Source organism: Brachypodium distachyon, chromosome 1 (genome assembly GCF_000005505.3).
Source record: "Brachypodium distachyon strain Bd21 chromosome 1, Brachypodium_distachyon_v3.0, whole genome shotgun sequence".
Taxonomy (NCBI): Eukaryota; Viridiplantae; Streptophyta; class Magnoliopsida; order Poales; family Poaceae; genus Brachypodium; species Brachypodium distachyon.
Genome location: NC_016131.3, coordinates 30,204,370 through 30,216,735, shown reverse-complemented (window position 1 = coordinate 30,216,735; position 12,366 = coordinate 30,204,370). Strand labels below are relative to the sequence as shown.

At 47.4% G+C, this 12,366-nt stretch overlaps 2 protein-coding genes across 2 annotated transcripts; both read right to left on the bottom strand.

The window, feature by feature from the left end:
• Positions 1-4,176: 4,176 nt before the first annotated feature.
• On the bottom strand, positions 4,177-7,731 carry LOC100844244 (probable histidine kinase 2). The gene is made up of 4 exons (XM_003581640.4): positions 7,392-7,731; positions 6,639-7,219; positions 4,942-6,054; positions 4,177-4,788 (listed from the first exon to the last, which is right to left on the bottom strand). The coding sequence occupies exons 1-4, from the start codon at positions 7,729-7,731 to the stop codon at positions 4,543-4,545; spliced, it is 2,280 nt and encodes a 759-aa protein (XP_003581688.1). The 3' UTR covers positions 4,177-4,542.
• A 2,842-nt stretch (positions 7,732-10,573) lies between these two features.
• On the bottom strand, positions 10,574-11,813 carry LOC106865802. The gene is made up of 3 exons (XM_014896618.2): positions 11,742-11,813; positions 11,086-11,583; positions 10,574-10,944 (listed from the first exon to the last, which is right to left on the bottom strand). The coding sequence occupies exons 2-3, from the start codon at positions 11,491-11,493 to the stop codon at positions 10,858-10,860; spliced, it is 495 nt and encodes a 164-aa protein (XP_014752104.1). The 5' UTR covers positions 11,494-11,583; positions 11,742-11,813; the 3' UTR covers positions 10,574-10,857.
• Positions 11,814-12,366: the final 553 nt, after the last annotated feature.

Here is a 12,366-nt window from a genome sequence, read left to right as displayed (position 1 = left end):
CAGGAGGAGGATTCGGAGCGGCGTTGTGGGCAAGAGCCCAGCCGAGGGATCTTGACGGCGACCTGCAGAACGAGGGATCTTGACGGCGTCCACCTTCCCCGGCCGCCTCTAGCGGCAGATATCCAGCCTGCTGCCAGATCTCGTCGAAGGGGTCTTCAGATGGGAGGTCGGCAACGCGAGCCACCGCCGCCTGCGCCGGATTTGGAAGGGGCGGCGTCGTCGCCTAACAAGGCCTTACCAATCTTGACAAAATCTTCGTCTGCCTGCCTGAAGGAACGCCGTGCCTTGTCATCATGCCCACCAGATTCGACATCGACCTAGCCGGTGGGGATCAGCAACGACGAGTTCTGAAGGAACGTACACGACATTGCCGAGACCCTCCAGACCATCCATTGGGAAACACGGATCAGCTTCACCAAAAGCCGGAAAACGGACCGCCCTTCAAATTTCCGCCGCTAGCCTCGTCGCCGCCGGGGACTGACATGGTCACCGGAAGTCTTCTTCTCTTTTTTTGTTTCCCCTTCCAACCCGTTTGTCAACTGTTCGAGCAGGCGTCAACAGCGCGGGCTCCCCACCGCCTAGTCGTCGATGGTGGAAAATTTTGGACCGGTACAGGTCTTTCGAAGTGGCCCAGGTCCGGAAGCCACCTAATTCAAAACGGGCCGTGACCAATACTACCTCCTGTTCCAGCCCATCAGAAATTATGAGATGGTACTGTACCGATCCGGGCTACTACTTCTCATCTACAGTGACATGGACCACCCAGTATTCTACACTGTTTTCTGCTGGAACAAAAAGCTGCAGTCAACATTGATCATCTAGCCCAAAAGATCAATGGGGATTGGTCCAAGTTACCAGAAGCACTGAATCTCGGGAGCCAAAAATCCATGTCAATTTTCTCCACTACTTAATACTAGCAACTAGCTAGTCATATCGTTACAAAACATATTACATGGTTCTCGCCAGTCTTCAGCGAATACTAAAGGAAGGAGACAGGGCCCTGCCCCCTCGTGCCCAACTATCATATTTTGTGCCCAACTTTCACTTTTACTTAATAACTCCGAGTCACATCATTACAAAACATCTTGTCTCTAATTTCAGGGGGTCGGAATTAAACTCCATGAAAAAATTATCTACCGCGCCATTTCTCCAATAAGACACGGGGCAGTTTGACCATCATAAATTTGGAAAACCATCGCATCAATATTATTTTGGAAGATCTCACGCATGGATATATCGATTCGCTTTACTTGCGACAAGTTTCTCCGTCACACAATAAATTTGGAAAGCCTTAATAAATGTGGTTTTGTGCAGCCGGCAGACAAATCAGCGTTCATTTTGGGCGAGACAAGACAACTAGATACCAAATTGTCACACCCTAAGTTAGCCGGCGGTGTCGTGGTGATGTTGTACCCACGCGGGACCCCTAGAATACACACGGAGTCGCAGCCAGGAGCAAGGAAGAAGAACAGTTGCAAAAGCTAATTCATTTCATCGATAACTCACACACCAAAAGCTCGACACCCTTTAAGCCCACCCCCTCTCTACTCCTGCGCCACCACGGCCTGGCGGTCAACACACGCACACACCTAAACACAACAACGATACTAGACAATACTAGACATGCCCAGCTATCCAACGATTTGTTTAGGCAAAACCCGTACAGTACACGACAATACGGTACAGACTACTCATGTGCACCTTCAGGTGTGACACCCCGGCCTTCTGAGAATCGTGCAGCTGCTAGGCGCCGAGGCTGCTGTGGCATCGGCCGATTTCCCGATGACGTACGCCACCGCCCCCACGTCACCATCCCCGCCGTAGTTGTTGAAGCCGAACGGCACCGGTGGTGGCCCGTCGTAGTATATGCCCAGCGCCGCCGCCGCGTCATAGTATCCCAGTGCCGGTGCCAATGCCTTCGGCGAAGGAGGCACGAAGTACGTAGGCAGCGTAAGGCGGCGACGGAGCTGAGCTGCAGCGGCAGCAATGCGGCGCCGACGGCGGTGGAACATGCCGTTTTCCCTTCACGCGGCTCCAGATGTATATCACGACGAAAACGACGGCGAGAGCGACATAAATGGTGAGCGCGGCGTGCAGCCGCTGTTGCCGGACAGAACGCCGGCGCCGGACAAGCCGGGCAAATTTCCGGTGCCGGACAAACAGGGCAGGACATGGAGGTAGGAGCTTTGGTTTCAGAGGACGAAGGACCGAAGATTCTTGATTTTCCCCAAGCTTGCAATCTCTCTGGATTTTATATGCATCACAAACGATTTGTTGTTGTATTTTATACTTAAGATTTCAGTTCTTTGTTTTTTTAATTAATTAATTTAATAATGTGCAACAATGGTTATGTTGAGTAAGAGCTTTTGTTGCGGCGCCAACGGCGGTGGAACTTGACGGCTCTGTCGCTTTGCCTTCACGCGGTTCCAGATGTACAACGTGATGAAGACGACGGGCAGAAACGGAGACAGCGATCGCAGCCAGGGCGTTGCGGCGTGAAGAATGTCACGCAACTGCCGGCGAACATACCGCCTGCGTCGGACACGCCAGACACCAGGTACGAGCAAGAATGGCTCGTATCATTACAAAACATCTTATGTGTCGCAAGTCTTCAGAGAATTACTACAAAGGAAGGAGGCGTCCTAGTCACATCATTACAAAACATCTTATGTCTTTCAGGGGGGTCGGAACCTAAACTACCGTGAAAAATGATCTACCGCGTCATATCTCTAATATAGAAGACGCAGGGCAGTTTGACCATCATAAATTTGGAAAACCATCGCGTCAATATTATTTTGGAAGATCTCACGCACAGATATATCGATTCGCTTTACTTGCCACAAGTTTCACCGTCATATAGAGTAAATTTGGAAAACCTTCTAATCAAAATTGTATTTGGTAAGTTTTGCGCGGAGATCAATTTCCTTACATGTGACATTGTATTTGGTAAGTCTTCTGAGGACATCGATTTCTGTACTTGAGACAGGTGCTGAGGTTAACTTTCATGTATATGTCCTTTGAATTGCAGCGTAATGCTTGGTATGTATAGTACAGTATACCATAACGTGTGTCACTCTAGATTTTGGTATATACGGCATTTTTGAGAAATCATCAATTACAATCATCATGAAGATTCCACATGGATGTACTTAATTTGTTACAGTAGATAATTGAATCGACCGTACCAAATGTCCAAGTCTGATCAACAGACAGGAACATTCTTGCACGAGAATTGACCGTACTTAACGTGTATTGCTTCTTCTTCGTGGTCAAATCATTTACCAGCATTATCTCCCTCGCCTAACATATAGTATCCATTACACAAAATAAATAAATTAAAGCAAGATTGATAATATATAAATTATCCATATTGCCAGGCATAGGGTATGGTTTTGGAGTAAATAAGAATACTTGATATATGAATTATAACTAAATAATTACTCCTTCCATCCAAAATTACAAGGAGTACAAATCCTAATTTTAGAAATCCAAAAATATAAGAATAAATTGCTCCTTGAGCTCCATCACACGTCAAATGTCCCCGTTACTCGTTGCCAAATTGATTATTAATCCCTCCTCTGGTCAATGCAGCACTGCAGTTGGCCTAGTGGGAAATTTACTTGAGAATGAAACTCATTGACTTCAGCGCCCGATGCCCTAGGGGCGGCGGCGACTGGTGCTAGGCTATTGCAGCGGCGGCTGGTGCTAGGGCTAGGCCAGTCCGACGGCGGCGACGACGGCAACAAAAAGAGCAAAGAGATCAAAGAACCAACAAAAAGGGAAAAGCGATCAAAGAAGCTGCCACAAATGTGCCTAGAAGACTGAGTATCATGTTCTGTTGGCCTAGAAATTATGTTCCTTTTCTGTGAATTATGTACTACTGCTGAACCATGTTCCTTTTTGTGACAATTATGTATTGTTGAACCATGTTCCTTTTGTGAGCATTATGTACGGTTGAACCATGTTCCTTTCGTGAGAAAATTTGTACCGTGTGAAATGCCAGACTTTTTGTTAGAATTGGATGGTAAAGCCATGTTTAGCCAGTGCACCAGAGATTCTGAAATAGAAGACTGTTTTGTGAGAATTCTGCTTTGAAATGGGCAGACTATTTATTAGAATTGAAAAATGCTGCTGTCAAAAAGGAATTGAAAAGACACAAATGATATGCACGTAAGTATGGATAGATTTCTAGCTGTTTACACATACATAGTTGCATCATTCAAAACTGCGGAATACAGCAGCATTCAGAACTGGCGAAAACACTAAACAAACATGCTGCTACAAAATGACATATGTAGCATCCTTCAATTTCTTTGAAATAAGCTGACGCCGCAGTCAAGCCACCGCCACGGTCCTTCCGCGCACCAGCCTGGCGACCGTAGTCCTTCGTCCGGTGGGTAATACACCAAAGAAACATGCTAATCAAACGTGTAATAATAGATCATCTAAAATGTGTAATATTTGTTGAGGGGATTTTTTTTTTCAATAGCAACGAAATTAGCTAATCAAACGTAAAATCTGGGTATAAACATGATCGCCAATCTACTCATGGATGGTGGGAAATGCACAGCAACAGCTCTTCTCTTTGCAGATCTGATGAAGAGCATCTACTATTTGCTCCCGTTGTATTGGCTTTGTCAGGTGGAGATCCATCCCGGCTTGAATGGTCTGATGCAGATCCTCCTCCAGGGCATGAGCGGTCAATGCGACGATCGGGGTGTGAATCTTGTAGTGCGTTTCTTCCTCGCGGATGCGCTTTGTCGCTTCGTAGCCATCCATCAGCGGCATCTGAAATAAACAAAAAAAATTAGGTGCAGCAAATAGAATTCAATATCTGATTTGTACTAACACTGTAGGAAGAAAGAACAAGAATTAATGCAAATCGAATTTCACAGTTGTGAGAATGTTGTACTAATGCTTGAGAGTTATGTCTGGACGAACCTGGCAATCCATGAAAACAAGATCATAGGGTAAGGGAACTGTATGACCCTCTGAAACACCTGCACGCTCAAGAGCATCTATGAACATATCCACAGCCCTGGATCCATCCCCTGCTACTTCGACAGTTGCTCCTAGCTGGCTCAGCATCCTCTCCTGAATAATTTGCAGCACCTGGTTGTCTTCAGCCATCAGGACACGCATCCCGTCCAGCAGCCTGTCATCTTGAATCTTGGGTTCCTGAGGCAGACATGCAGTTTCAGCAGATCCAGCGGTCTGATCTGGTTGTTCTCTGATGGCAATCCCATGGAAATATTTCTGGCTAGCCCCAGGATTACTAGGACAGGCTTGGTATGGATGCTGTGCAGGTGAGACCTGGATGTCTCTCATGGTCCTGAGAAGCCTGTATAGCCGAGAACCGTGCATCGGTTTCCGCAGGACGAGATCGAAGCTCCTCTCCAGCCTTGCGAAATCTTCCGAAGAGGTCTTCAGATCAGCCAAGCAGACAAGTTTGCATGGAGCCTGATTCTTGATTTTGCCCAAGCTCGCCACCTCTCTGGATATGTCGTCCAACCTTTCATTCGACACATCAAGAATGACAAGTGCGCCAAATGGATGGTCCCCTCCAGAGTTGCCTCCCATATTGTTGTTGTTCCTCAACGCCATTGGTAAAACTTGGTTAACCATCTCCTTGGGGCTGAAACACCAGTCTGTGGTTTCACAGTCTAAGCCGCTGTGTGACAACGATGCCCTTGAAGGTGAAACACTGGTAGAATGAATCCTCTCCAAGGTAGAAGAGATAAGATCGACTCGTGGGATTATCCAAACTTTCATCCCAATGCTCTCCATCCATGTATGCAATATTCTTCTGGTTTCGTACTCATGAACTACAAGAAGGCAATGTCCACCCTTGAAGCAGTTGGTTTCCCTGAACAGCAAGGCACGGATGTCGGAATCACTCATTTTGGATGATGAGGTGTACGTCCCTTGTTCTATATCTGCAACTTGTTGGTCTTGCCTTTCACTGATCTTCAGGGACACATTAAATCCGAAGCATGTCCCTGTTTCTCCTGGCTCTTTATCTTTTATGCCGATCTCTCCTCCCATCAAACGAACCTATGAACAACAAATATTAGTCAAGACATCTGGTCAAAAAAAATATTAGTCAAGACATTAAGAAAACAGCTTACTGTCATTTTAGAGGGGCACAAAAGCATAGTGTAAATTGTACTCCCTCCGTTCCATAATTCTTGTTGTTGTTTTAGGTCAAATTTGAATTTGTACTAAAACAACGACAAGAATTATGAGACGGAGGGAGTAGTATCCACAACTTAGTTCAAAATCTCTTGCGAAATACAACAGGGTTATATTTTCACACAACACCCAGTATTTTGTTCTTGCATTGTAATATGCAGTAGGCATCATCTTTCGATATGATCCTAACCGTCTCAGCATATGACATGGCCGTCTAGATAATGTGGGCAGCACATTGGATCGGGATGAAGCCAAAGACTTGTGCAAAGTGCAATGTGGGCAAAAACTACAAAATACCTGGTGTTTTCTTAAAAAATTGGTGTTTTGCACAACAAGTGTTATATTACATAGGTGTAAACTACCATATGTGTAGTAGAAATAGTAAGAAAAATAAACATGAATCATCTATACTCGAGTAGTTTTAACATGAAAATGTGGTCACTTACAAAAGATTGCACGATTCCAAGCCCCAGGCCAGTGCCTCCATGCCCTTCTTTCACCTGAACATAGTTCTCAAACACAGCCTCCCTCTTCTCCATGGGGATCCCTATGCCGGTGTCGACCACCTCAAAGTAAAACTCAACCGAATCAGGATCATTCCACAAAGAATTGCAAGGATTCTGCTTGGTGCAATTTCTCCCCTTCCCAAACACGGACCCCCAAAACCCGCCTCCGCCACCACTCCTTCGATGAGCAAACCTCGAAGGTGTGCAAATGGAGCTCCTCGCGATCGGTCGGTTCGCCCAGGCCCGGAGGACAACGTGCCCTTCCTGTGTGAACTTCAAAGCATTGCCAAGCAGGTTGTCGAGGATTTGCTTGAATCTTCTGCAGTCCCCGACGACGTTTTCGCATAGCAGGACTGAGAAGTCGCAGGGATCCCAGACCACCTCAACTCCTTTGTTGATGCCGATGACGCTGACCATGTCCACGGATTCTTCCAGTGCATCGGCCATGTTGAACTCGACTTCCTCGAGCTGCATCTTCCCTGACTCCACCTTGCTTGTGTCCATTATCGTGTTGAGTATATCTGCAAAAGTTACACCAACATGTGATTTATTTTATCTTGTAGCTAGCTGTATGTTAATTTTTAAAACAAATCCTAAAATTATTGTCTGTTTGGAACAAAACAAACGATGCACAGGGAATTGAATTCTAGACTAGACATACTCTACTCTTTCAAAAAGACTAGATATACTGACCGAAGAGCTTCTTGGTGCAGACGTCCATGGCATTGAGGTTGTGCATGACGATGGGGTTGGTCTGCGCCTCCGGGCGGGAGACCTCGATGTAGCCGGCGAATGCGGCGAGCGCGGAGCGGATGTCGTGGCTGGCGCTGGCGAAGGCGTTGCTCTTGTTCATGCTCTTGCGCTCCGCCTGCCGGAGCGCCTCCTTGTGCCTGGCGAGCTCGGCGTCGAGTGCCGCCGCACGCGCCGCCGCACGCCACAGCGCCCGCGCCATCAGCAACAGGCACGCCGCCGGCACCGCCACCGCCATGGAGCACGCGACGCAGACCAGCGCGAGCCACATCCGCCGCAACATGTCTCCTCCTGCTGCCACAGCCCAACAAAGGGAATTCGATCCCTGAACCCCGAAGAGATTTATGTTGTGCAAGTCCAAGGGAGCAGTGAATTAAAAGGCCGCTTTGATCCTCGCTCGCGGCGGTGCCGGGATTCTCTTCGGTTTGTTTTGATCGAGGAGGCAATACTCGGGATACCAATGTGAGCAGCCAATCAGGAATTTGGCTCAAATGGAAATACGAGTGCATGCTTGGATGCTGTTCACCTTTCCATACACGTACGGTTAATGCCATTTGTTAACAAGATCTCTCGGATACTCTACTTGCCACCCCGTGCCATTACTTGGGTTAAATTTGGTGAAATAAGCATATCTGTACTTGTAAAGGAAGGGAATCCCGGGATTCTTGACAAAAATGCAAAATTGACTGCCATTTTAACTGACGCCAAATTAACTGGCACCCGCTAGGGGAAATTGAATTGAACTAAATGCCATTTTACAGAAAAACCCTTTGCATTCTAAGATCTCCTCATGATCGTCCTCCCTGGCGAGCTCCGCCTCCACAAGTCGCCGCCCCACCACCTGCTCCGGCCAGCAGGTCCGAGCGAGCCCTGCTGCCGCCGCCGCCGTCCCTACGCCTGGACCGGCGGTCGCGTCGTTCCCCGCACCGCTCCTCCAGCTCCGGCAAGAAGAGCTCCTCCTCCGACCGCTACGACGACCTGTCCCTGCACCACCGCCGCCGGCGTCGCGGCACGAGGCTGAGCACGCGAAGGCGGCGGCCAAGGCCAAGGCCTGGGGGAGGATGACGAGAGGCCTCTGCTCCAGGCGAGCTCCTGCCGCCGGCGTCCCTCTGCTCGGAAATTAAAGGAAGAATCTGAGAAAGGAAGGAAGCAATCAGGAAGTAAAAAAGAAAGGCAATCGAGCAATCTCAGCAATTTCAAAAAGGAAGAATCTCAGAAAGGGAGGAAGCAATCTACTAAGGAATCTGAGAATTTAAAAAGGAAGGCACTCTCAGAAATGAAGGGAGGAATCTCGGTCTCGGCAATCCAAAAAAGGAAGGGAGCAATCTCAAATCGCCCATTCATTTGATAAAGGCATGAATTGTACTCCCCCCACCCCTTAATTGAGCAGCAAGTATAGTTTTCATGAAACTGTCCTTATTTCATTTTCATGACAAAGGTAGATGAGTTCAGTTCAGTGAGTTTTCAAAACAAAAAAAAAAGTTCAGTTCAGTGAAACCGTCCTTATTTCATTTTCATTTTAATATGCCAACTTGCGAAGCATCGGAAATTCAGAAATTGACCAAGTTAGCTTCTTAGCTCTGGTACACATCTCAACTACAGTAGATGGAACTGGAATAATGCTAGAATTGAACCAAACTGAGAGCAGTTCATCATAGACATCTCAGTTTCAGTAATTTGTACTCCAAGATAATTTGTACTCCAAAATACAGCAAGGTGGTTTCAAAGTAAAATTTGTAGTACCTGAGAGCAGTTTATCATAGACATCTCAGTTTCAGTAATTTGTAGTGCCTTTTAATTTATATTCAGAAACTTCAGTTTCAGTTTCAGTAATTTGTACAGTTTCAGTTTAATTTGTGCCTTTTGTTTATACTCAGAAAATGGGTGCATAACGATACACATTGGACTAGGATTATAAGATAATGCACTTGCAGCAAAAGAAGCTAACAAGCCAACAGCAACCATGGAAGATTGAGCCATCTGGGACTTATTCATCCAGCTCCGCTTACCGCATCCAATTCCTTGGAAGAACCTCCTCGGCGTCTGCAGCCTTGATCTGGCACATCAAGATCCCGGCTAAGATCAAGTTTTTCGCATGGACGGTGGCTTTGGAAAGATGTCTTACGGCTGACCGCCTCGCGATCAAAGGTATCCCCGTAATCCGATCTGCCAGCTTTGTCGTACCTCGCCGGAGACTGCTAATCACGTGTTTGCGAAGTGCTCTTACTCCATCCAATTCTGGAATTCTCTTCTGTCAAAGACCAATGTGCTCATCCATACCCCGCCGCATCTCTTCGTGGATTCCCTTGCCGACTGGTGGCTGTCCGAGGACAAGAGATGTAATTTGAAGCTGCGACGTGATCGTCTTGATGCAATCATCATGCTTGGGTGGTGGCAGCTATGGCTTGCGCGCAACCTAAGGGTCTTCCAATCTAAGCAAAGAGCAGTGGACATCCTTTGTGATCTATCTCTCGATGAGCTCCAGGCATGGCAGCTCGCCGGATGCAAAGCGGTCGTCTCTTTTAGATGATTGATAGTTGTTGATTTCATAGGGTTCGCCCTTCCGAGTGAGTATTGTATCTTTATTCCACACACACAACCCCCCCCCCCCCCCCCTTCTGTTGCTATTTTTGTAAATAGCTCTGTATGAAACTTTGTTTTTCTCCTCTGCTTAACTAATGAAAAGCGGCGTTGGTGCATTTCGTCAAAAAAAAAAAGCCAACAGCAACCATCGCAGGAGCTCTGGAGGACGACGACAGCAACCCAATCTTTAATAGCACCAACAGAATTTCCAAGGTGCACCAATCCTCAGGGAAGTAACATCATTAGGAGGAAGACATAATGAATTTGAATTCTGTGCAGTGTGAGCCAAAATGACAGAGATGCCACAACAAAAAGGGCATACTACTCCAACATAACAGGAGTACAAGTCCCTAAACAGTCTTACTTGCTCCAATAATTTCCTTATAACAGTAAACTACCAGCTGTTGTTGATATTATGCCTTCACAATTAGTCCACATTAGCATTTTCGCAAGACTAGAAGCAAGGAAACAAGTACGGAGTACTCATAAATAAGACCATGAGAAAAACTAACCCAATGACATGGACCAAATTAAGATCAAGATTCAGTGGTGGAAAATACATTCGATTAACTAATTACAGATAATTGGTTAATTAAAATTGATTCAGTGTATGTAAATTGTAAAAAGGTCCTCCAATGCTACAGCTGGTTTATAAAAACGTGAGAAGCATGTGTAGATGTAACCAAAGAGAAGAGAGAAGCACAAAGGTCCTGTTCATGCCGTACACATCATGAAGTGCGCTCTCTCTCTCTCTCTCTCTGAGTAATTTTCAGAGAACAGGAGCAATTTGTAGTCCATTTACATTAACCTAAGCATCCATTTACGTTTACAGAGTACATTCACACAGATGGCCTCTGGGCACTCTGAAGAAGACAATATCGCCAACAGATGGCCTCCGGAACAAGTAGGTAACCTGTAGAAATTAAAATGCTCCGTCTGGTTAAAGAAATCACCGCTAGCAGGCCAAAGCAATTGAACATGCAGGACTTTGTATCTAATGAATCATTGATATGAATAAATGAGCTGCCTTTTCTGAGGAGGCGACGAAGCGAACCTCGGCGAGCGTGGTGGAGACGAGGAGCAGTATGAGCAGGATCAGGAAGGGGGCGAGCGGAGGCGCGGGAGGCCGAGCCAGGGGCAGGGCATCCAGCCACTGGATCTGGCACTTCCGCCACCGCTCGGCAAGACCCGCCACCGCCAAGATTGGGTTTTTAGGATGGAAGCTCGGCAAGCTCGGGATGCGGAGGGCGAGGCGGAGAGAGGTGGTCGAAGGCACGGTGGTCGGAGGCGAGGTGCGCCCAGCATCGGCATTCCGTCGAACACCTTGTGCACGCCGAAGCTCCAGCCAGGCCCTGAGAGCCAGGCTCGCCGTAGCCGCGAAGAGGCTGCCCCTCTTGCTCGCGACGAAGGTGGTCGCAGCTTTGACGTAGAGGAGGTTGCAGGAGATGGCCCATGCATGCATGTCCGCGTGGGACGCTACCGCGGAGGGGCGGAGCCGGCGTCGTCGTCGGGCGCGAGCCGATCGCGGGCTGGGGTCGTTGGGTCGTCATTTCTATAGAAAAAAAAGAAAGGTAATGTGCCCGACGTACGTATGCATCGACCAGCTATGTCCTAGTCTGCTCCTCTTACCGACTTTCCCCGGTCACCATTGCCCAAGAAGCCCAAAGCATAGTACATGTAGATGTCATGGTCTCATGGATGACGACTCACCGTATCGCGCGATTTTCTACCGTTTGGAAGAAAGCTTGATCTTTTTCCGCCAACGACCGTGCCAAAGTTTTCTTGGACAAGGTAGCATCAGCAGGTAGCTCGTCGTTCTACGTATATTGTTCAATTTTGATGACTTTCCGACTTTCCGTCGCTTGATTAGAAGAAGAGAATACAACACCAATTACATGATGTGTTGGATATATATTGATCTTTAAGGCTACTGACAAAATAGAAAACCATTCATATTAAAACTTCTGACGAAACATGCATGTTAAATATTTTGTAATGAGCTGAAGAGTGACCTGGTCCACTACAGCTTACTGGAGCCCCAAAAACGGAAAAACTCCGGAATCAGGGGGCGCAAGACAGGGATCGTCTTCTCCGGCCCAGGTGAAGGGACGGGAGGTCAGTATAGCAAAGGTATTCTCCTTTAGCTAGTGTACGTGTTGCCACGCCCCTCCTCTTGTGCTAATTTTTCTGTGCAGAAGATGGCGGAGGAGACGGATGGGGAGGAGCTGATGACGTCGGCACTTCGGTGTGTGTGTGGGGTGTGTGTGTGTGTGGAGTCCCAATCGTAACACCCGGATGACACCTTGGCAAACCGCGGGGTATCGGATGGCGGGGA